Source organism: Microcaecilia unicolor, unplaced genomic scaffold (genome assembly GCF_901765095.1).
Source record: "Microcaecilia unicolor unplaced genomic scaffold, aMicUni1.1, whole genome shotgun sequence".
NCBI classification, from domain to species: domain Eukaryota; kingdom Metazoa; phylum Chordata; class Amphibia; order Gymnophiona; family Siphonopidae; genus Microcaecilia; species Microcaecilia unicolor.
In genome coordinates this window covers 8785-31745 of record NW_021963421.1, presented here as the reverse complement: position 1 = coordinate 31745, position 22961 = coordinate 8785, and the positions used below count along the sequence as shown (strand labels likewise).

General features: G+C 43.1%; 1 protein-coding gene across 1 annotated transcript in view; it reads left to right on the top strand.

Moving 5' to 3' along the window:
- LOC115459311 (ras-specific guanine nucleotide-releasing factor 2-like) overlaps window positions 1-15957 on the top strand; it is a gene marked incomplete at both ends in the record, with an annotated part of 71820 nt that extends 55863 nt beyond the window's left edge. Inside the window, 2 exons of the mRNA XM_030189157.1 lie at window positions 3759-3956; window positions 15878-15957. Of these exons, the coding sequence (XP_030045017.1) occupies window positions 3759-3956; window positions 15878-15957 (278 nt within the window). The remainder of the gene's footprint in view (window positions 1-3758; window positions 3957-15877) is intronic.
- Window positions 15958-22961: the final 7004 nt, after the last annotated feature.

Here is a 22961-nt window from a genome sequence, read left to right as displayed (position 1 = left end):
TAGGATACACCCTCAATCTGGAATCCAAACCTCCAAATTGCCCACCGGGAGCTCATTCTTGCAGCTCCCAGCACAAGCAGGTACTTGCAGAGGAACTCTCCGCCCTTCTAAAGACCCATGCGGTCAAACCCGTTCCACCAGGGGAAGAAGGGCTGGGATTCTGTTCCAGGTACTTCCTTGTGCAAAAGAAAACAGGGGGGATGCGTTCCACCCTAGACCTAAGGGCCCTGAACAAATTCCTAATCCGAGAAAAGTTCAGGATGGTTTCCCTGGGCACCCTTCTTCCCATGATTCAGTAGAACGATTGGCTATGCTCTCTGGACTTAAAGGATGCTTACACACACATCTCGATTCTTCCAGCTGACAGAAAGTATCTTCAATTTCGGCTGGGAACACAACACTTTCAGTACCGTGTACTGCCCTTTGGTCTGGCATCTGCACCCAGCGTGTTTACTACGCAGACTGGGAGTGCATGTGTTTCCTTATCTCGACGATTAGCTGGTGAAGAGCACCTCGGAGGAAGGTGCTATGTAGTCTATGCGAATGACTATTCAGGTGCTAGAGCTACTGGGGTTCATAAGAAAATTACTCCATCTCACTCCTGTCCAAAAATTGGAATTCATTGGAGCTCTACTGAACACTCATACAGCTTGAGCTTATCTCCCCGAGGCAAGGGCAGACAACCTTCTGTCCCTGGTGTCCATGATTTGAGCGTCTCAGCAGGTCACGGCTCGGCAGATGTTGAGACTTCAGGGGCACATGGCCTCCACAGTTCATGTAACGCCCATGGCACATCTGCATATGAGATCAGCTCAATGGATCCTAGCTTCCCAGTGGTTTCAAGCTGCAGGGGATCTAGAGGATGTAATCCAACTGTCCACCGACTTTCGGAATTCTCTTCAGTGGTGGGCGATGCGATCCAATTTGACTTTGGAGTGACTATTCCAAGTTCCTCAGCCACAAAATTGGATATATTCCAAAGACTAAAATGAAAATAAAATGATTTTTTCTACCTTTGTTGTCTGGTGACTTTGTTTTTCTGATCACATTGGTCCCAGTCTATAATTCTGCTGCTCTCTCTCTGTTCTCTTAACTCCGTTTCCAGGGCTTCCTGTCCATTTATTTCTTTATTTTCCTCCTTTTATCTTCATTTCTTGTGCTACAACCATAAGCAAAAGCTGGGTCCTCCACGGACTTGATTGGAGGAGGTATGCAGTTGATTCAGCTTTTGCCTATTTTCTCCATCTATGTGCAGTTTTTCTCCTTTCTTCCCTTTCCCTCATCTCTATCTATATGCATCTTCTTCTTTCTCCTCCCTCCCCTCCATCCATGTTCAGCGAGTCTCCTTTCTGTCCTCCATCCATCCATATTTGGCAATTCTCTCCCCTGCCCTCCCTTCCATCCATGTCCAGAAATTCTCCTCTCTCCCCTGCTCTCCTCTCCATCCATGTCCAGTAATTTTCCTCTCTCCCCTGCCATTCCCTCCATCCATGCATGTCCAGCATTTCTCCTTTCTCCCCAGCCCTCCCCTCCATCCATCCATGTCCAGCAATTCTCCTCTCTCCCCTGCTCTCCTTTCCGTCCATGTCCAGAAATTCTCTCTGCCCTGCCTTCCCCTCCATTCATCCATGTCCAGCAATTCTCCTCTCTCCTCTGCCCTCTCCTCTCTATCCATGTCCAGCAGTTCTCCTCTCTCCCCTACCCTTCCTTCCTTCTCTCTCTGCCTGCCTGCTTGCGAGTCCGAACCGGCAGTAATCCGCCAAACAGAAGGCCCAGAACCAACAATGAGAAGCCTTTGTGCGCAACGCCATGCACTCAGGAAGGCCCTTTTAGTTCCGGCATCTCTGTCACGTATACCAGCAGGGCATGCCATGAGCAGATAGGCTGGAACGAAGGTTGACTGTGCTGGTGCTGGGCCACTTGCCCTGAGTGATTGTGGGCCCGGACTCTTGAGCAGGCAGCGAAAAAAGAAAACAAGGACAGTGAATGGGAAATTTTAAAAGGTGCTGGTACACTGTACCGGCACTTACCGCCACAAAAAAAGCACTCTACATAATGCTCTCTCTCTGACCTTATTAGATCTTGTCTGAAAGCTCACCTTTTCATGGTTGTCTTTAAATTTGAATCTGTAAGGGCCCTTTTATTAAAGGTTTAATGTAGCTTTAGTGTGGGGAAAACAGGCCACTGCAAAACACGTTAAAGCGTTTTACTGTATTTTGCTTGTTTTCATGCTCTAACCGCACATCAACTATTTTTGAAATGTATTTTTTTGATGAGGTATGTCATGAGCAGAGAGTGAGTGTTCCCTGCAGTATCTGGCTAGTGTATCGTGATTAGCATGTGCTAACCAGATAATTTTATTTATTAAAAAAATTTATATCCCACTTAACTACTAAGCAGTTTACAGCAGAACATTCACAATAAAATACAGATAAAACAAAATAAAATAAAAAAAAACAAATACAACTTAATACTGCAGAGTTAAATATGGGAATACGTAGTGTTTCATAAATAGGAGGTGGTAAGTGCCTTGCATTAATTTTTTGCAGGTTTCATACATTAATGACATTAGCGCATTACCTGCCAATAAAACCAAAATATAAAGCCTGTTAAATCTGGGATTAGTGTGTGGGAAAAGTCCTACGTTAGAACATACTAAGCCTAGATATCATCATACCTTAGTAAAAGTTTCCTGCTCACAGCCATTTTGGTTTTAATTATTTCTCAGTAAATGAACTCCTCAAAGTCTCTTTTGCCCTGTATGTTTGCTTCAATTATTGTATTAAATATGCTGTCTGCAATGTTGTATATGACAAATAGCATTATAGAAGTGATAAGTAGTTGTGGTAGAATGCATTTACTCAAAAATAAATAAATAAATAAAATAAAAACAGAATGAGATAGAGTTGTTAGATTAAATGTTAATAGAAAAGTGTCACAGGTTCCAAAGCAGAATAAATTAAACCTCACCTTCTGGTTTTAGTTGTTTCAGGAATTTTGAAAATGCAAAGTTGTAAAAGAATTAAATAGATATAAGAAAGTGAGTGTTTCAGCTTCCAAGGACTTCACATACCCATGATGCCATAGTTCCAATCAGCTCAGCAAATATCAGATGGAGAAACGGTACACTGGAGGCAGTGCCAGTAAATGACAGAGAAAAGATTGAACTCTTGGGATGGATCATCATAGATGCCTGTCAAGAGGATGCAGTGTGCAGAATTCTGAAATATTGTGATAATGAACTTCTGTCAGTTATGGAATAGCCGTGAAACAAGAGTTGTTGAATTTTTGTTTAATCAGTCAAATTCTTCTATATACTAGGGGCATAGCAAAAGTTCTATCTCACAGTTGAGCAATAGGAGACCACAGATTACATTCAGTAGCAAATGGAGGAAATGCCAGAGCAAGAGAGGGAAAGAGAGAGATCGAGTCTAGACTAAATAGAAAAAAATGCTAAGGCCTTACCTACCAGTTTTTTGCTTCTCTGAGCAGTTAGTGGGGAAAGCTATAGGCTCTGCCCTATTTCTGTTTTATGTTTCAGATTTTATATCGCTATTTTTTAAAGATGTGTTCTCTCATTTCTTTTTGTGATTTTTCCCTGCCACAACTATGCCTAAGTTTGCTTTTTTAATACAGTTCCTTGACTTGTCCATATGTACAGCATTTGTGACCACAGTTATCACACCATTGTTTCATGTGGTTAGTACTGACAGTTATTCCTAATTTCCTTTATTTTGCATGTGTGGTTGCCTTTCCAGATGAGTAACCTTGTTGCCTCACAAATTATAAACCACACTGATGTCAGCTCCCGTGCCAGCTCAATTGAGAAGTGGATAGTGGTGGCGGATATCTGTCGATGCATGCATAACTACAATGGTGTGTTAGAAATCACCTCTGCTTTGAACAGAAGTGCGGTCTACAGACTGAAGAAGACCTGGGCTAAAGTCTCTAAACAAGTAAAGAACAATAAATAATATGATAAAAGCTTTATTTTTGGAGCTACCTGAAACCAGTTTGTAAAATGAGATTTGCTGTAGACACACAAACCTTTTTGAAAAGGGTCATAAATAGTCTAGTGAAAGTATATTAAACTGCATTGCCTACATTTATTGTTAATTTCAGATATTTTATTTTTCAGCATTATGATTTTTAAAAAAATTCCCATTCTATATCTGAGCTAAATGTATTCAAAGACTAGAGAGCACTATTTGTTTCATGAATTATGACTTTATTTGTGTTAACAGTAATAAATTGCATAAAAATTAAACGAGAATTATAAAACGTTATTTATAACATCTTTTCAATTCTCCAGTTACCACTATTTTTCTACTCAAGTTGTAGTCACAGCAGTAGTCCATGAACCTAGACATCAGTCTGGCTCTTAATCCTACAACGGGGATTTCAAACCGCAGTCCTCAAAGGCCAAAAACCAGTCTAGTCCTCTGGATATCCAGTAATGGATATACATGACTATATTTGCAGTTGAAGTAATGCCTGAAAATATTTATCATGGATAATTAATACAGATATTCAGCATACTATGTTGGATCTCAGATGAGCAGGAGAGATTATGTATTTCTACAATAGAAATACAACAGCTTTTTGTAGAATTGTATCGCAGCTTATATACACTGGACTCCTTTCCTAAAGATGAGGAGATTCAGGCTTACCAAGTGGATTTGGATTTGGTGCAGCTGCCATTGGTGGCTAGTGACACCCTATCTAAGCCTATAGACCTGGAAGAGGTTCAGTGGGCCTTTGGTGACTTGCTGAATGGTAAATCCCCAGGGCCTGATGGCTTCACCAATAAGTTTTACAAAGGTTTCAAGGCGCTTCAGGCCCCCGTATTGGTGAGACTGTTTAACTCCTTCGAAGTTAATATGAAATGGCCAGATATGTGGCATTTGGTGGTGATCACGTTGTTGCTGAAGCTGGAGAAGGAAGCTCAGGTTTATAGTTCATGCCGGCCTATTTCATTGCTTGACATGGATTACAAACTATTCACCAAGATTCTAGCAGCACTTTTGCAGCGGGTCTTGCCTAACTTGATTCATGAAGACCAGGCTGGCTTTATCAGAGGCAGACAAACTTTTGAGAATATCAGAAAGACTTTGCATGTATGTAATTCACTTTGTGCGGGTGGAGATAATACCGATGCTTCTTTTATCGACGGAGAAGGCTTTCGACTGCGTCCATTGGCCCTTTATGTTTTCTGTGTTAGAGAAATTTGGGTTCCGGGTTCACTTTCTTATCTGGTTGCGCTTAATTTATCACTGTCCCCAAGCCTGCTTACGGGTGAATGGCCATTGCTCTGAGACCTTTGTTCTGCAATGTGGCACACGCCAGGGCTGTGCTCTATCGCCATTAGTTTTTTGCACTTACTATTGAGCCCCTGGCGTGTTCTATTAGAGTCTATTGGGAGGTGATGGGACTTCAGTGGTGAGACATTGATTCAGAAATTTTGCTATTTGCAGATGATATCTTACTAACTATTCCAGATCCCTCCAGATCTTTGCAACGATATGGTCTGCTATCAGGCTTCAGGGTTAATATGAAAAATCTGAGGTATTAAATATCACTATAGATCCAGAACTGTAAATGGCCCTACAAACTATCCCACTACATTTGATATTTGGGAATTAACATTACTAAAACAATAAGTGATCTGTATGCAGTGAATTACCCATCTAAAGTACACGGAAAAAAAAGAAAACGCAAGGAAGGGGGAACAAAAATATGAGAAGGTACCCAAAGAGAAAACACCCTCACAAATCACTAAAACCAAAACACATACTAGGAAATGTACATGGAAAGCAATGACCACAAATGCAGTCTAAGCAATAAAATTCATGACCTTCAAGCCCTGATTTTGGAGGCTGACTTGGACATAGTTGCAGTCACAGAGACATGGCTCAATGGTTCCCATGAATGGGATGTAAACATACCAGGCTATAATCTTTTTAGGAAGGATAGAGAGGGACGTATAGGTGGAGGAGTAGCTCTGTATGTGAGAAATGATATCGCAGCGACTGAAATGACAGGGAACTGGGGAAAGGAAGAAGAGATATGGATCACCTTAAAAAGAGAGGATAGAACCTTGGTTCACGTGGGTGTTGTCTATAGACCCCCGACACAATTGGAAGAACTAGATAAAGATCTGATCGCTGATATTCAAAAGTTGGGGAAGAAAAGAGAGGTGCTGTTGTTGGGAGATTTTAATCTGCCGGATGTAGATTGGAAGGTTCCGTCTGCAAAATCGGAAAGAAGTAGAGAGATTATGGATGCTTTCCAAAGTGCTCTGCTCAGACAAATGGTGAACGAACCCACGAGGGAGGGAGCCACGTTGGATCTGGTGCTCACGAATGGGGATAGTGTGTCAAATGTCCGAGTGGCTGCACACCTGGGAAACAGTGACCATCAAACGGTTTGTTTTGATGTAACGGCTCATGTGGATGGCGGCCACTCTATACTCAAAGTCCTGGATTTCAAGCGAGCTGACTTTAACAAAATGGGAGAATACCTGAGGAAGGAGCTGATGGGCTGGGAGGACATACGAGAAGTGGAAGAACAGTGGTCCAGGCTAAAAGAAGTAATAAACAGGGCCACAGACCTTTATGTAAGGAGAGTAAATAAAAGCAAGAGAAAAAGGAAACCGATATGGTTCTCAAAGCAAGTGGCTGAGAAAATAAAGATTAAAGAGTTTGCGTTCCAGAAATATAGAAAATCTCAAGAGGAGGAACACGGGGAGGAATACCGGATGAAACTGAAAGAAGCCAAGAGAGAGGTACGTCTGGCGAAGGCGCAAGCGGAAGAACAAATGGCTAGAAATGTAAGGAGAGGAGACAAAAACTTCTTCAGGTATATTAGTGAAAGGAGAAAGACTATAAAGGGACTTGTGAGACTAAAAGATACAACAAAACGCTATGTAGAAAATGATGAAGAAAAAGCCAATTTGCTAAATAGATACTTTTGTTCTGTTTTCACTGAAGAAAACCCTGGGGAAGGACCGAGAGGGACTGGCAAAAGTACACCTGAAAATGAGGTGGATAGAGCGCCGTTCACAGAAGAGAGTGTGTATCAACAACTTGGAAAGCTAAAGGTGGACAAAGCCATGGGGCCGGACGGGATCCACCCCAGAATACTGAGGGAGCTCAGAGAGGTTCTGGCGGGTCCTCTTAAAGACTTGTTTAATAAATCCTTGGAGACGGGAGAGGTTCCGAGGGATTGGAGAACGGCGGAGGTGGTCCCTCTTCACAAAAGTGGTGATAGGGAAGAAGCTGGAAACTACAGGCCGGTAAGCCTCACTTCGGTTATTGGAAAAGTAATGGAAGCCATGCTGAAGGAAAGGATAGTGAATTTCCTGGAAGCCAATAAGTTGCAAGATCCGAGACAACATGGTTTCACCAAAGGGAAATCGTGCCAAACGAATCTCATTGAATTCTTTGACTGGGTGACAGGAGAATTAAATCAAGGACGTGCTATGGATGTCATCTACTTAGATTTCAGCAAGGCTTTCGACACGGTTCCCCACAGGAGGCTCTTAAATAAACTAGACAGCCTGAAGATAGGACCCGAAGTGTAGAACTGGATTAGGAACTGGTTGACGGACAGACGCCAGAGGGTGATGGTGAATGGAGTTCGCTCGGAGGAGGGAAAGGTGAGTAGTGGAGTGCCTCAGGGATCGGTGCTGGGGCTGATTCTGTTCAATATATTTGTGAGTGACATTGCCGAAGGGTTACAAGGTAAAGTTTGCCTTTTTGCGGATGACACAAAGATTTCCAACAGAGTGGACACCCCGGAGGGTGTGGAAAACATGAAAAAAGATCTGAAGAAGCTAGAAGAATGGTCTAACGTTTGGCAATTAAAATTCAATGCGAAGAAATGCAAAGTGATGCACTTGGGGAGTAGAAATCCAAGGGAGACGTATGTGTTAGGCGGGGAGAGTCTGATAGGCACGGATGGGGAGAGGGATCTTGGGGTGATAGTATCTGAGGACCTGAAGGTGACGAAACAGTGCGACAAGGCGGTGGCAGTAGCTAGAAGATTGCTAGGCTGTATAGAGAGAGGAGTGACCAGCAGAAGAAAGGAGGTTTTAATGCCCCTGTATAAGACGTTGGTGAGGCCCCACCTGGAGTATTGTGTTCAGTTTTGGAGGCCGTATCTTGCGAAGGATGTTAAAAAAATGGAAGCAGTGCAAAGAAAAGCTACGAGGATGGTATGGGATTTACGTTCCAAGACGTATGAAGAGAGGCTTGCTGACCTGAACATGTACACCCTGGAGGAAAGGAGGAACAGGGGTGATATGATACAGACGTTCAAATATTTGAAAGGTATTAATCCGCAAACGAATCTTTTCCGGAGATGGGAAGGCGGTAGAACGAGAGGACATGAAATGAGATTGAAGGGGGGCAGACTCAGGAAAGATGTCAGGAAGTATTTTTTCACGGAGAGGGTGGTGGACGCTTGGAATGCCCTCCCGCGGGAGGTGGTGGAGATGAAAACGGTAACGGAGTTCAAACATGCGTGGGATATGCATAGAGGAATCCTGTGCAAATGGAATGGAACCTCAGAAGCTTAGCTGAAATTGGGTGGCGGAGCAGTTGGGGGGAAGAGGGGGTGGTGGTTGGGAGGCGAGGATAGGGGAGGGCAGACTTATACGGTCTGTACCAGAGCCGGTGATGGGAGGCGGGAAATACTGCTGGGCAGACTTATATGGTCTGTGCCCTGAAAAGGGCAGGTACAAATTCAAGGTAAGGTATACACATATGAGTTTGTCTTGGGCAGACTGGATGGACCATGCAGGTCTTTTTCTGCCGTCATCTACTATGTTACTATGTATGGAAATACAGCACTGGGAGGGCCTGGGGCTCTCTTGGTTTGGTAGGATAACAGCTCTGAAAATGATGCTTTTACCCAAATTCCTATATTTATTTATGATGCTACCAATCCCGTTACCAAAAAACCTTTTCATAAAGCTGCAGCGTAAAGCTTTTTCATTTATTCAGGGAAAGCGCCCCTTCACCTTTATAGGCTATAGTGTGGCTGCCTAGGATCACAGTGTTAAATTTTACTACATTTTACTTCATTAATGCACTGTCCATTTTTGCTCTGGAGTAAGGTAAGGCAGAAATTCTTCCCAGGGTGGATATATTTTCTACAAACGGCGATTCAGTTCACCCCAGGATTTAATTTATATGCTGAGTCAGATTTGGGACAAGGGGGAATTTGTTATTCTTGGACTTGCAGGGGGAATATGGACTCCCATTCCATCATGAGTTCAGATACCCACAACTAAGAGATTATCTATATAGACAGGCTTTGAGTGAGCTGCAGCTGGCCGAAGCATGCTTGGAATGAGCTATGAGATGGGGAAGTGGGCAGAGTTGTATCTCAAGACTATATAATGCCTTACTGGTATCCGAGGCTCCTGCTTTATGTTATATACACAAATGGAAAGCTGTTATGGGTTCAACCTATGAATTCATCCAGTAGGAGAAATGCTTTAAATATCTTTTCAAGATTTCAATATCTGCTAATCTTATGGAAAATGGATATAAGGTGTTTTATCAATGGTACTACACTCCTAAGTGACTCCTGCATGTATTTAATTTGGGGACCGCGAGGTGGAGAAGTGTGGGATATGTACCACATCTGGTGGACATGCCCCTTAGTTCGTCAATTTTGGTTAGAGATCTTGCAGACTCTTCAACAAATGGTCCAGTTTGACTGTCCACATAGGCTGAACATTGTTTATTGCACTTTAAGCCACATGGAGTTACAAAAACAATGTGCATAAACTGGCAACGAGTCTGTTTGTGGCCAGCAAGATCGCAATTGCAGCAGCATGGAAGTAACCAGCAATTCCAGAACTGTCTAAGGTCCTTCAGAAACTGGACTATATTTATCAGATGACCCAATTAACAGCGATACGCACAGGTCAATTGTAGAGTTCCCACAAAGTGTGGAATATATATATTGCTTGGAAGTCAGCTTTGCCAAGTTCATGAGCTTTGTTTATGTAAGACTCTCCTGTGGGGTTCTCTACCTCTCCATTAGATTATATCCTGCTAGAAACAGGGAGGTGGGGGGATTGGGAATTCTGGGGAGGGTGGGAGTTCTTGGAGATGTTGGATATTTCTGTACTTGCTGACAACTTTTTCTTTGTGTATTCAAAGTGTTACTGTGTATTGTTCAATTGAAAAACTTTAATAAACAGAATTTTAAAAAAAATAGAAGAATACTACATTGGCATAAGACCCTCAGGAATTGCAGTTTGGCATTCCTGTCCTTCACATTTTGATAATTCTGATCTGAGTTCTCCAAGTGGAAGGAGTAAAATGGAGAAATACTTTGTAGATATTATGAAAAAGTGACTGGCATTGGGGTTGCCATGAGAGTTCTGGGAATCATTGGCACAGAAGGCTGGTCATCACTGAATAGAAAGTGTCATAAAAGGTGAACCTTTATAATTTTTGATTATTTTATTTAGTCAGTTTGAACTTCAGTATACCTACTGATTGTGAAAAAAATAAAGGAATTAGGTCAACAATTGTTCTGAGATAGTGTTGTAAACATAGGAGCCAGCTCTGTGGGTGCTTGAGCACCCCCAATATTGAACAAACTCCTTGACTATGTCCAGGTAGGAGTAATTTCCATTGGGTGTAACACCCTCAATCATTTTGAAATGTTGGCAACTATGGTTGTTAAGATTGAGGTCCGTGTAGTATTACAAGTTAAATTTGGAATACAGTAAGATAAATCAGCCACACAAGTGGGTGATGTCATCTGATAGTGGCAAGAAGCTCAGACAATACTGATCATTTTACAAGCAAGCAAGATAACATGCTACCCCTCATACGAGCCACTTCAGTTAATTAGATAGCTTAGATTCAACTCTAAAGGGGAGATAGAAGGGACTGTGTGATTGATTTATCCTGCTATTAATGGAGAACCCCATTTCAGTTAACTATGTTATAGTGGAGGACGTGAAAAATGTGATTGCTAAGGTGACATCCCCCAAGGAAGACATAGACATTAAATAATAATGACGACAGACCCAAACCTTGAGGAAAACCTCTATCCAAAAATACTTCCTGAGAAACATGTCCCCCACTATGCACACTCAATCTACGCCCCTCTAAGTATGTTGAAAACCAATCGAACAGTGATCCGCCCATCCCTAAACCAGCCAATGTCAGAAGTCACTGAATATCCACCAAATCAAAAGCCCCAGAGACATCCAATGAAACGAAACAAAAATAAACATTTTGATCAAACCCTTCCTCAGTTCATCAACATTTGAAAGCAATAGCAACTCCAACCCATGATCCTTCTGAAATACATACTGATTCAGGTCCAAACAACCAACTTCATCCACAATCCTCTCCAATTGCCCCAACACAACCTTCTCTAATATCTTACCCAATAAAGGTACTACAGAAATTGGCCTATAGTTATTCATTACTGAAACATCAAGACCCTGTCTCTTCAGCAAGGGTTTAACCATCGCTTGCTTACAACTATTTGGACAAATGCCAGCACCTAATGATTTATTAACAATCTGTGTCACCACTGCTGCAACTATATCTGCCAGCTGTCTAATAACACCTGACGAACAAGAGTCTAACAATGATCTGGACAAATCAAGGTGACTGTGGGAAGCACTTCTTGGGACTAGAGCACTATGAATACTAAGAGGAAAACTGAAAACAATACAGGAACATAAGGTTTTTGATATTAAAATGAGATGTTAGTTTCACTCTGTTGTTAGTTTCAAATAACAGAGAACTTAACAAAGATCTGGATTCTCTACCACATTATAAGCCATAATATTCTACTGCTTTGCTACCTTTTGATCACCCATCTCTCTCTCCCCCACACCAACCCCACCTTACCTTTCCCCCCTCAAGACTACCTACTATTAGAATGCTTTTAAGAGTCACCTATGTATTTGGTATTGTCATCTTTTATTCATACTATCCTGACCTATTCGCAGGATAGGGACGGATACAAAGGCTTGTTTGAGGTGCTCAAAAGCTTCATAGGCCTCCTAAGGCCAATGTGAAGGATCCACCTCTTTCTTGGTCAAGGCAGTCAAAGGTGCTTCTACAATGGAGTAATTTTAGAAACATAGAAACATGACGACAGATACTCTGTCCTTCCACAGTAACCACTAACTCCTCCTTTTCCTAAGGGATCCCATGTGTCTGACCCATTCTTTGTTAAATTCCGGCACAGTCGTCATCTCCATGACCTCCACTGGAAGGCCATTCCATGCATCCACCATCCTTTTCATGAAAGAGTGTTTTCTTAGATTCTTCCTATTTCCTCTTAACTTCATCCTATGCCCTTTCATTCCAGAGTTTTCCTTCATTTGAAAAAGGCTCACCTCCTGTTCATTAATGCCACTGAGGTATTTAAATGTCTTTATCATATCTCATCTCTCCTACCTCTCTTCCAGCGTGTACATGTTGAGGTTCATGAGCCTATCACTATATGTTTTATGACCGAGACCATTTACCACTTTGGTAGTCGCCCTCTGGACCAACTCCATCCTATTTATATCTTTCTGTAGGTGTGGTCTCCAGAATTTCACGCAGTACTCTAAGTGGAGCCTCACCAGAGACTTATACAAGGGCACTATCACCTCTTTTTTCCTGCTGGTCATCCCTCTCCTTACGCATCCAAGCATCCTTCTGGCTTTGACCATCACCTTTTCTACCTGTTTGGCCACTTTAAGGTAATCAGACACAATCACCTCCAAGTCCCACTCTTCTTTTGTACACAGGATCACTTCACCCCTACATTGTATTGTGTCCTTGGATTCTTGTAACCCAAGTGTATGACCCTGCATTTCTTAGCATTAAATCTTAGTTGCCAATTTTCAGATGAATTGATGGCAATAGTTGGCAAACCCAAGGAACCTCTGCAAGGCGTTGTGGCCAAAGCAGGATCATAGAGAGCTTGCTAGGATCCATCTTTAGACCATGGTTGGAAATGATGTAGCCCAGGAATGGTAATTCTGTATGATGGAAGGCACATTTTTCCAGTTTGGCGTACAGTTGATTATCCCATAGGCGTTGGAGGACTGTCTTGACATGATGATGATGTGCTTCCAAAGAGGGAGAGAACACTAAGATGTCATCAAGATATACAAGTACAAACTTATATAGCAGGTCTTGGAAGATATCGTACATAAATGCTTGGAAAACTGCTGGAGCATTAGCAAGACCAAAGAGCATTACAAGATACTCGTAATAACCATCTCGAGTGTTAAAAGTGGTTTTCCATTCATCATCCTCCTTGATTCTGACGAACCCACACATACAAAAAGTACAAGGCTACTAGAACCCACACATACAAAGAAGCGAGAGGCTGCTGGAACCCACTCGCACTGGCAGCGTGACTGGAATGGTGTCTCGGGATCCACAGCAACTGAGAGCGACCAGGGTGGCTTTGACGCAAGAACGTCAGGGTCGGCGGGGTTAAGTCTGGTCATGGCGTATGATTTTATGAGGGCACCAAAGGTTCCAGCGGGTCCCACACTGCAACAAAGCTCATCTCAGAAGCAGCACAACCTGCCGCCAGAGACCCACCGTGTGGTGCTGCCAACAAGGATCATTAACAGAGCCATGGCAGAACCGTGACAGTGATTATAATGGAAAACTGACAAAAATAAACTTTTTTTTTAAGTTTCATAATCATACCCATTATAAATAATGGGAACTACAACTACATGACTGTGGAAGAGCTCCAGCCAGTACTTAACATCATCCTGAAATAACTATATTGTTGGAACTGAAGGTAGCTAGAAGTAAATTAAAGGTATGTATGTTTGTGGGTCTATGTGGAGTGGAAAGTGTTTATGGAGAATCTAGGTGGCTACATCTCCTGAAAGCTTCAAATATGTTTTACAGGCAATGATAAATACTGGTTTTTCTTGCCAAGTACTCAGCACTGTACCATGGACTGTGTGAGCAGTATAGCTACACAGGGTACACATATGAAAAGGTACAAAAATTGCTCCCAGTCTACCATCTCCTCTCATTAGTGGTGGTGAAGTTTGCGGGGCAAAAGGCACCAGTGGGCGAGGAGCTTGGTACAGTCCTGCAAGTGCTTCCTAAATATTTATATTTTGTGGCAATTGTTATTCATGTTCTTTGTATTCACACTATGAATATATAAGGCACCTGAAATATCCACACCCAAAAAATACACCTAGGCATCCTATATAATAAAACGCATCTCCAACATTCTGAAGCTGACTGCATGGCTGAGGCATTCCTGCTCTGTGTATCCTTCTCCTGAATTGACATCACATACTTCCGGGTTTGTCACAAACAGAAGTGACCAACCACACGAGGTTTCTCGACTTCAGAATGTTGGAGGTTCATTCTATTAAATAGGATTGGTCAGTTCCTTGAAGCAAAGCCAGAGCTCAGCGTCCTGCACAGTAACGCTCAGACACCAGAGAGAGAGGGGGGGGGGGGCCCTCACAACAGAGAGAGGGAGGGAGGGGGGCCTGACACCAGAGAGGGGGGGAGGTATCTCTGTCACACACAAGCACTCTCTCTCTCTCTCTCTCTCTCTCTCTCTCTCTCTCTCTCTCTCTCTCTCTCTCACAGTCAATGTCTTTCTCTCTCACTCTCACACACTGTCTCTCACACACTCTATGTCTTACACTGTATCACATTCACTCTCTGTGTGTCACACAGTCACTCACACACTCTCTTGGTCTCATACACTCGGTCTCACAGACAGTCTGTGTCTCATACACACTCTCTCTCTTGCACACACTGTATCTGTGTGAAACACACTCTCTCTCACACTGTGTCTCACATACGCACTTGCACACACTCTCATTCTCACACACACTCTCTCTCTCTCTCTATCTCTCACAGACACACTCACACCCAGACTCACTCTCTTTCACACACTCGCACATTCACTCTCTCTCTCACACACAGTCACTCTCACATACACTCTCTCAAGCATACACACTCCGAGGAAAACCTTGCTAGCGCCCGTTTCATTTGTGTCAGAAGCGGGCCTTTTTTTACTAGTATTCTATAAAGCATGCCTAAATTTAGGCATACAATATAGAATAAGTCTAAATTTCCATGCAGATTATAGAATACACCGAGCGCCTGTTCGCACAACTAAATGTAGTCGTGGGTACTTACACCAAATAAAACTTGGTATAAATCCTGACGCCTAAATTAGGTGTAGACTAGGTGTATTCTAGAACCATTCACATGGGTTTGAGAAATGCCCATTACCCACCCATTCCATGCCCATGACCACATTCCTATTCACGTTATAGAATACACTTAGTTCTGCATGTAAATTCTAATTAATGCCAATTAGTATCAATAATTGCTTAGTGGCAATTATCAGCACTGACTGACCTTAACTAATAAGTTGTGCACGCAAATCCAGAATACGACTGGATTTGTGCACACAACTTAAGTCACTCTATATAGAATCCCAGGGTATAGGGACAAAAAAAAGAATTTAAGTGACTCAAGCCCATAGCATGGATTTCCCAAAATTTGCTAGATTTAGAACATCAGATTTGTGAGATTAGCACTGATCATTTTCATGGTAATATTCACGCATTCCTAAACCTCTTCAGTGTTTTCATATGCTGAAGTTTTTGCAGAGACTTATTCCTCTGTACTAAGCTACTAATGAAGGAGGAAACAAACTTTGGTTTGAATTGTATAGACAATCAGACAGCTACATAATAATTAGACATTTTTCATGATTTATTGCTCCCTTTTTTCTGAAACTTTTTTTTGTGACAGTGAAGATTGCAATTCTGTCTGCTGTTGGGACTTGAAGTATAACACTTTTATTCACTTTGTTTTCTTTCTAGAGTAAAGCACTCATGGATAAACTTCAGAAGATCGTATCATCTGAAGGAAGATTTAAAAACCTTAGAGAAACACTCAGAAAGTATGTTCTGTTAACTCCTAATATAGCACTTCTGTTTATAAGAACATTAGCAAAATTGGTAGGAAATTTGAAAAGCTGACATTTCTTTAGCCTGAAGCATTATTGAATCCCCAGAAGCTTTTGCTAGAGAGATCGGAAATTCCCAGAACCTCTACAAGAATAACTATGAGTTTCTTCATTGCTACAAGACAAACCTAAGTTTAGAAGTAGTACAGGTCCTAAAAACAAATGAAAAGACCTGTATCCTTGGACACAAAGTTAAATGAAAGCATGGAAACTCTGGTAACTGCCATGTTTCTAGGTTCCATTTTTCCAAGTTTAATTGTATATTTGATATGCTATCCATCAACAGTGCTATCTAGGTAGTTAACAAGTAAGCCTAGACAGTCATAATAAAGCAGAAAAAAGTACAATAATTTAAAAGAAAAAGTTATGGGTATGCAAGCTTTCAACTTTGATTTATATTTATGATAGGATGGTTCTGATGAAAAGGGAGGTTATTCCATAGAGATGGTGCAACAACTGAAAAAATAGACTAATTGATTCAAAGCAATTTGATGAAATGACAGTTCAGTCAAAAGTGCTTGAAAGGAGGATCAGAGCAAGATGGAAAATATATAAGGTATAAGAAGGCAGAACAAGAAAAGTGGAGCTTTGGTCTGGCATATCTTATTTATTTATTTGTTACATTTGTATCCCACATTTTCCCACTTATTTGCAGGCTCAATGTGACTTACATAATACCGTAAAGGCGATCGCCAAGTCCAGTATGGAAACAAATACAATTTGATATTAGGGTCGGGTAAGGTTAGTATATTCAGGTACATAGGAATCGAAGATAGGAAGGACTATATAGGGTCCAGTACAATCTATGGTTTTGCTGTGTTGCAGAGTTGAGGCATCTAAGTTAGGTCGGTGGGGTTGCCTTTCTGAATAGGTAGGTCTTTAATGATCTCCTGAAGTTTAGATGGTCGTAGATTGTTTTCACAGTCTTTGGCAGTGCATTCCACAATTGTGTGCCTATGTAGGAGAAGTTGGATGCATAGGTTAATTTGTATCTGAGTCCTTTGCAGCTTGGTTAGTGGAGATTCAAGTAGGTACGTGATACTCTGGTTCTGTTTCTGGTTGGGAGATCTATCAGGTCGACCATATATCCTGGGACTTCACTGTAGATAATCTTGTGGACCAAGGTGCAGATTTTGAAGGTGATACGTTCCTTGATTGGGAGCCAGTGCAGTTTTTCTTGGAGGGGTTTGGCACTTTCAAAACGTGTTTTACCGAATATCAGCCTGGCTGCTGTGTTTTGGGCTGTCTGGAGTTTCTTTGTGAGTTGTTCTCTACATCCCGCATATATTCCATTTCAGTAATCCGCGTAGCTCATTACCATTGATTGTATCAGGTTGCGGAATATTTCCCTCAGGAAGAAAGGTTTTATATGTTTAAGTTTCCACATTGAATGAAACATTTTCTTTATAGTGGCGTTTACTTGGCTCTCAAGTGTAAGATTGCGATCAATTGTAACACCTAGTATTTTGAGGCTATCTGAGATAGGGAGGGTGTGATCTGGGGTGTTTAAGGTTGTGGGTTTATAATTATTGTGTTGGGATGAGAGGATGAGGCAGTGTGTTTTTTCAGTGTTCAGTTTCAGTTGAAATGAATTTGCCCATGAGTCCATAATATTCAAACCGCGCTTGATTTCATTGGTGATTTCTGATAGATTGTGTCTGAAAGGGATGTAAATTGTGACATCATCTGGTGAAGGTTTTGGTTGAATAAGGATTTGACCGGGGGGGAGGGGGTCATCATTATATTGAAGAGTATTGCTGAGAGTGGTGATCCAAAGTCAAAATTTTACATGGAATTCCGGCCGATATCCATACACAGTGTTCTTGTTGCAATATAGACTCCTGCCAGAATTCTACACCAAAAAAAAAAAAATCAAAATTCTGTGCAAAAAATTGCAAATTCTGCAAGTTTATTTGGCAGAATTTAACCAATATTACAGCCCCCTCTCCCTGTACACAGATACCATCCATATTTTCCCAACACCCTTATTATCCACATTTTTTACAGCCCCCTCTCCTTCCTTGCACCCATATACAGCATCCCCCCTTTTTTTTTTTACAGCCTCTCCTTCCCCCACACATAGCATTCCCCTTTTATGCAGCCCCCGCCCACCCACAACATCCCCCCTTTATTTTTTTTTACAGGCCCTCCCTCTCTCCAGCCACTCCTGCACTCACCCATGACGTAGGAGGAGGAGGAGCAGCAGCGGGAGAACTTCTTCAGGACAGGAAAGAAGTCCACTCTTTCCTGCCTTACTTCCGCCGCTCTCGCTGGTGCTGTGCTTTTTCCAAATGGCCGCCAAGACTTCAAGTGGTAGTCTGATGAGATTACTGCTTGAAGTCTCGGCAACCATTTTGAAAAAGCACGGCACCAGTGAGAGGGCAGCGAGGCAGGAAAGAGTGGGGTTCTTTCCTGCCCCTGAAGAGGCCACTAGACCGTCTGTGCGTTCTCTCCTCAGATAGGCCAAGTGGCAGCAATTGGGTGGAGTGAGTGGGCAGGCAGGGGAGAGCGCAGATTCTGCACAGAAATGTTGAATTCTGTGCTCCACAGTCAAGCAGAATTCCGGCAGGAGTAAATAGAGGTGAAGCATGATCATATCTCTTATCTTTTTATATTTATCTTCTTCATTTTAAATATATGAAAAACTGTATACTCATCTAGAGTGCTCTTATTTCTTTAAACTGTCAGCTAGTGCATTCAAATTTATCTCATGCATATTCATTGTGTGTATCCTGAAAATCTGACTGGTTGGGTTTGTCCCAAGGACTAGGTTGAGAACCGCTGTTTTAGGCTAACCAATCTATTGAGAGAGAGAGAGAGAGTTTTCAAGGACATCTGACAAAGTGACTCATGTCCTTGAAAACTAATTCCTCAATAAATTGGTTAATCTGTAAGGTGCCACCAGTGTTTATAATTCTTGCTACTCCATACTGTATGGTTATCCCTCTGATTTTTTTATTGCTATATAACCAGTCACAGTAGTGCATGAACATGATGTGATATATGGAATAAAAACATGGATGCTAAAGAAAGAAAGCAAAGAAGGTGAAAAGTGAAGAGAACAGAGGACAGACAACATTACTGCAACATCCCAAAGTCAGGAATATGAGAAGATCAGCATCAGAGACTTTTTTTTTGCACCTGTGCTGATTTGTGAGAAACTGATGTAAACTTTTGTACTGTGTTTGTTTATGAGATGACTGATATGTAATTTTCCAAATACTTACTACGAAGTATCTGATATCTGTACCCCAATATCCCTTTCCTACCTAATCTAGTACTAAAGTTAGAGGTCAAATGTATTCAATAGGCTCCATTGTGTCTATAAATAAGTTTGGAACTATTTAATTGGCTGAGGAATTTCCCTTAGAGGCCATGTTTCACCTGCTGCATCAGGGGTCAAGTAGTTATGAAAAAAACACGGGCACAATCTCCCAGACTCTATAAAGTGCGGCCAAAATTGTGCATTAAATCCATTCGTATTCTGGATTTGTGCATGCAATTTAATTACTTAACAAATCAATCAACACAGATAATTTCCATTTAACAAGCAATTAATGACACTAATTGGTATTAATTAGAATTTACATACACGACTTGTATTCTGTAAAGTGGTTCGCGTAAATTCTAGTGCATGGTGCCAAAAAGAGGGCATGGCCATGGGTGTGGAATGAGCAGGCTGTGGCTGTTCCGAAAATCTATGCACAGGGTTATAGAATACACTAACTCCGAACCTTACTTAGGCACTGGTATTTACACCAAGTTTTACTTGGCATAAATGGATGCACCTAGAGTTAGACGCAGCATGGCCAATAGGTGTATTCTATAAACCTGGAAGGTGTATTCTATAAACCGTGCCTAGGTTTATAGAATATGCCTAGGCAGAAATATTTTTGGCGCCAATTTTTCAGGCTTCATATATAGAATCTAGTCCAGTGTGGTTAAGATCTGCCACTACAATGAAGTCAGAATGACCGTAGTAGAATTCAACAAAAGTCTGCAGTGTCAAAGGCACAATATTGCCGCTACTGATACTTGCATCAAAAACTGCAGTGGAAATTTTGTGCCTTTGAAACCATGGAATTTCTTATTGAATTCTACTACAGTCCTTTTGACTCCATTGTAGTAGCAGACCTTAACTACCTTGTGCCTGTGTTTTTTCATATCTACATGATTCCTGATGCAGTCCTAGAAGGCAAAATATGGACAGATATTTCCTTGTCCTCAATACCAGACCAGTCCAGACTAATGGGTTATGTCCATCCACCAGCGGAAGGAGACAGAGAAAAAACATAGTTCCAAGCACTTTGCCCCTTAAGTGTATCATGCAGCCTGGAATGGTCAGTATTTTCTCTGTCTCTTAGCGGATGGTGGACGGATTGTGCAGCTGCTCTTTGTTGCTGGCAGTTAGCTCCTGTTCCAGTTCTTCTGAAGAACAGTGGAGCTAGAGGTGTGCTGGTAACCCGTGTTTGGGTTTTTCAGATGATACTCAGTGGTCCTGGGTCCCCCTCATCTACCAGCTAGCTTGAAATCCAGTGGTGCTGGTTCCCTACCTCCCCCGATGGTTCTAGTGAGGTGATGGTTGATTGTGGCATGGAACACCTTTCCCTACTCTTTGGGGTTCTTTTTCTTTGGTTGGAGGCAAGTATGCCTAGTTTTATCTGATTCTGAGGTAAGCTGTTTGTATTTCTTTCCGTTGAGGAGAGGCTGCAAATGATAGATTTAAAAAAAAGGGAGGGGAACTTCCCCTTTGTATTATTCTTTATCTTTAAAAAAAAAAAGCTAGGAGAAAACTTGTTTTTGTTTTCCTTTCTCTTCCTCGGTAGTTTTTTGTTATAAATTGCCCCCAGATAACCTGAGAACCTATACAAAAATAGAACTCATAAAATCAGATTGATGAATCAAAGCTTAATTAAGCAATTCATTGTTTAATAATAAATCATTCTTTCAAGTATGAGGTGTGTGTGTTCCGTCAGCTCTAACATGGAGCTTGTCTCTATACACACAAACAGATTTCTATAAGATTACGCAGATTTTATAGTTACATTTAAGTGTCTGCCCCTAAGTTTTTCTCATTGGCCGATGTTGCCCGCCTGTCTGCTAGGGTTCTGTATAACAGCAGCTCTGAACTTTTCACTCTCTTCCCCCCTAACTTCCCTCTCCCTTTGCTTTCTTTGTTCATAGTTATCTTGCAGATGTCCAGTTCTCGCCTCCTGACCTTGCTTCATGCAACAGTTTATTTCCCTTCCTCCCCCTTCTCCTGTTTAGTACAGATTCCTTTGTGCAATGATTCAAACAGCTAAGATACAGTGAAATGTTTTCTTTTAGAAACCACTTAGCTAGGGCCTATTTTATATATATATATTTCTCCGAGGGTTGACGTCCACGGCAGCCCCCACCAACCGGAAAAAACCTTCGCAGGCAGTCCCGCACGCAGGGCACGCCCACCGCGCATGTGCAGCTGTCTTCCCGCCCGTGCGCGACCGTTCCCGCTCAGTTTTTTTCTATTCCGTGCTGGAGAGAGACGTGTTATCGTCTCTCTCTTTGTCAGCCCCGGAAACCGGATTGCGGCCTAGCCATGGCTTTTTTTCTGTTTCGCGTACGCGTTCACGTACTTTTTCTGTTGAATGTAAAAAAAAAAAAGAAGAGTGTTCTCGTCGTTCTTAGCCGCGAGGGCGCTTCGTTGCGGCCTTGTGGCCGCGCAGTCGTTTTCTTTTCGAGTGTGCTTTTCACCGCCACCATCGACGACTTTGACTTTGCCGACGCGATTTTTCCGTCGTGGTCCTCGAAGGTCCCGAGCGAGATTCAAAAAGTGTGGTCGGTGCGGCCGGCAGATCTCGCAGACCGATACGCTTGTGCCTCCAGTGCCTCGGGCCGGAGCATAATTCCAAGACATGCACCTTGTTGTCTCGGCTTGAGGAAGCGGACACAGGTGGTGAGGCAAGTTCTTCGGACCGTCTTTTTCGGAACTTGCGCCGGCCCTTCGACGTCGACTTCGGCGGCAATCGGGTGCGACAACGGGTCTTCGGTATCCGGTACCGATGTCGACGAAATCGGCGCCGACCCCAGGAGTACAGGTACCGTTGGCCCACCGGCCTGCCATTGACGGCGGGGGTGAGCGGCCGCGCGGGCAGTCGGCCCAGGCCACTCCCTCTAACCCAGGGCCATCGGGACCGAACCCTGTCGGATCCGATTCCTCGATTCCGGAGGGGTTCTACCTCCTCTCTTTGTCCTCTTCCGCCGAGCGCCAATGATGGGCATCGAAGAAAGCAAAGAAACACCGTCATCGGTCGCCCACGGCACACGGGACTGCCAGCTCCGGTACCTCGAGGGATGACTTTGACGCCCAGGAAGCGGCAGTGCTGGGAGGAGCGTTCCCCCTCTGTTGAAGAGGTGTCATTGCGTCATTCCGCGGGTACTTCGGTACCGTCTCCTGGACCCGAGCAGCTTCCGACACCCACACCGCCCCCCTGCCTTTCCCGACAGCGGGCCTCGACGAGTGCCTCCGAGCCATCCTTCCCGGGATCCTGGAAGGGGCTGATGCGCCAGGCTCTGCCGGCACCGGGGGTGCTTGCGCCCCCGGCGCTGTTGATGGAGGCGCCGGTGTGCTCTGGCCCAATGCCGAGGCCTCCGACGCCGCTTGCAGCACCGGTGCCGATTGCCACGCAGGTGGAGTCGACGTCGATGGAGGGAGCTTCGTCCCCAGCCGGCGCGGGAGTCCACCGCTCGACGCCAGCATCGAGGACGTGGTTCATCGCAGTCGAGACAGGCCCGGTTGAGGTCTGAGCTGAAAGAGCTCATGTCCGACACTGAGGAAGAGGATGCCTCGTGGGGGGAGGAGGAGGACCCCAGATATTTCTCCTCAGAGGAGGTCTGTGGGCCTTCCCTCCGACCCCACTCCTTCAACCGGAGAGGAAAGCTCTCGCCCCCTGAGAGCC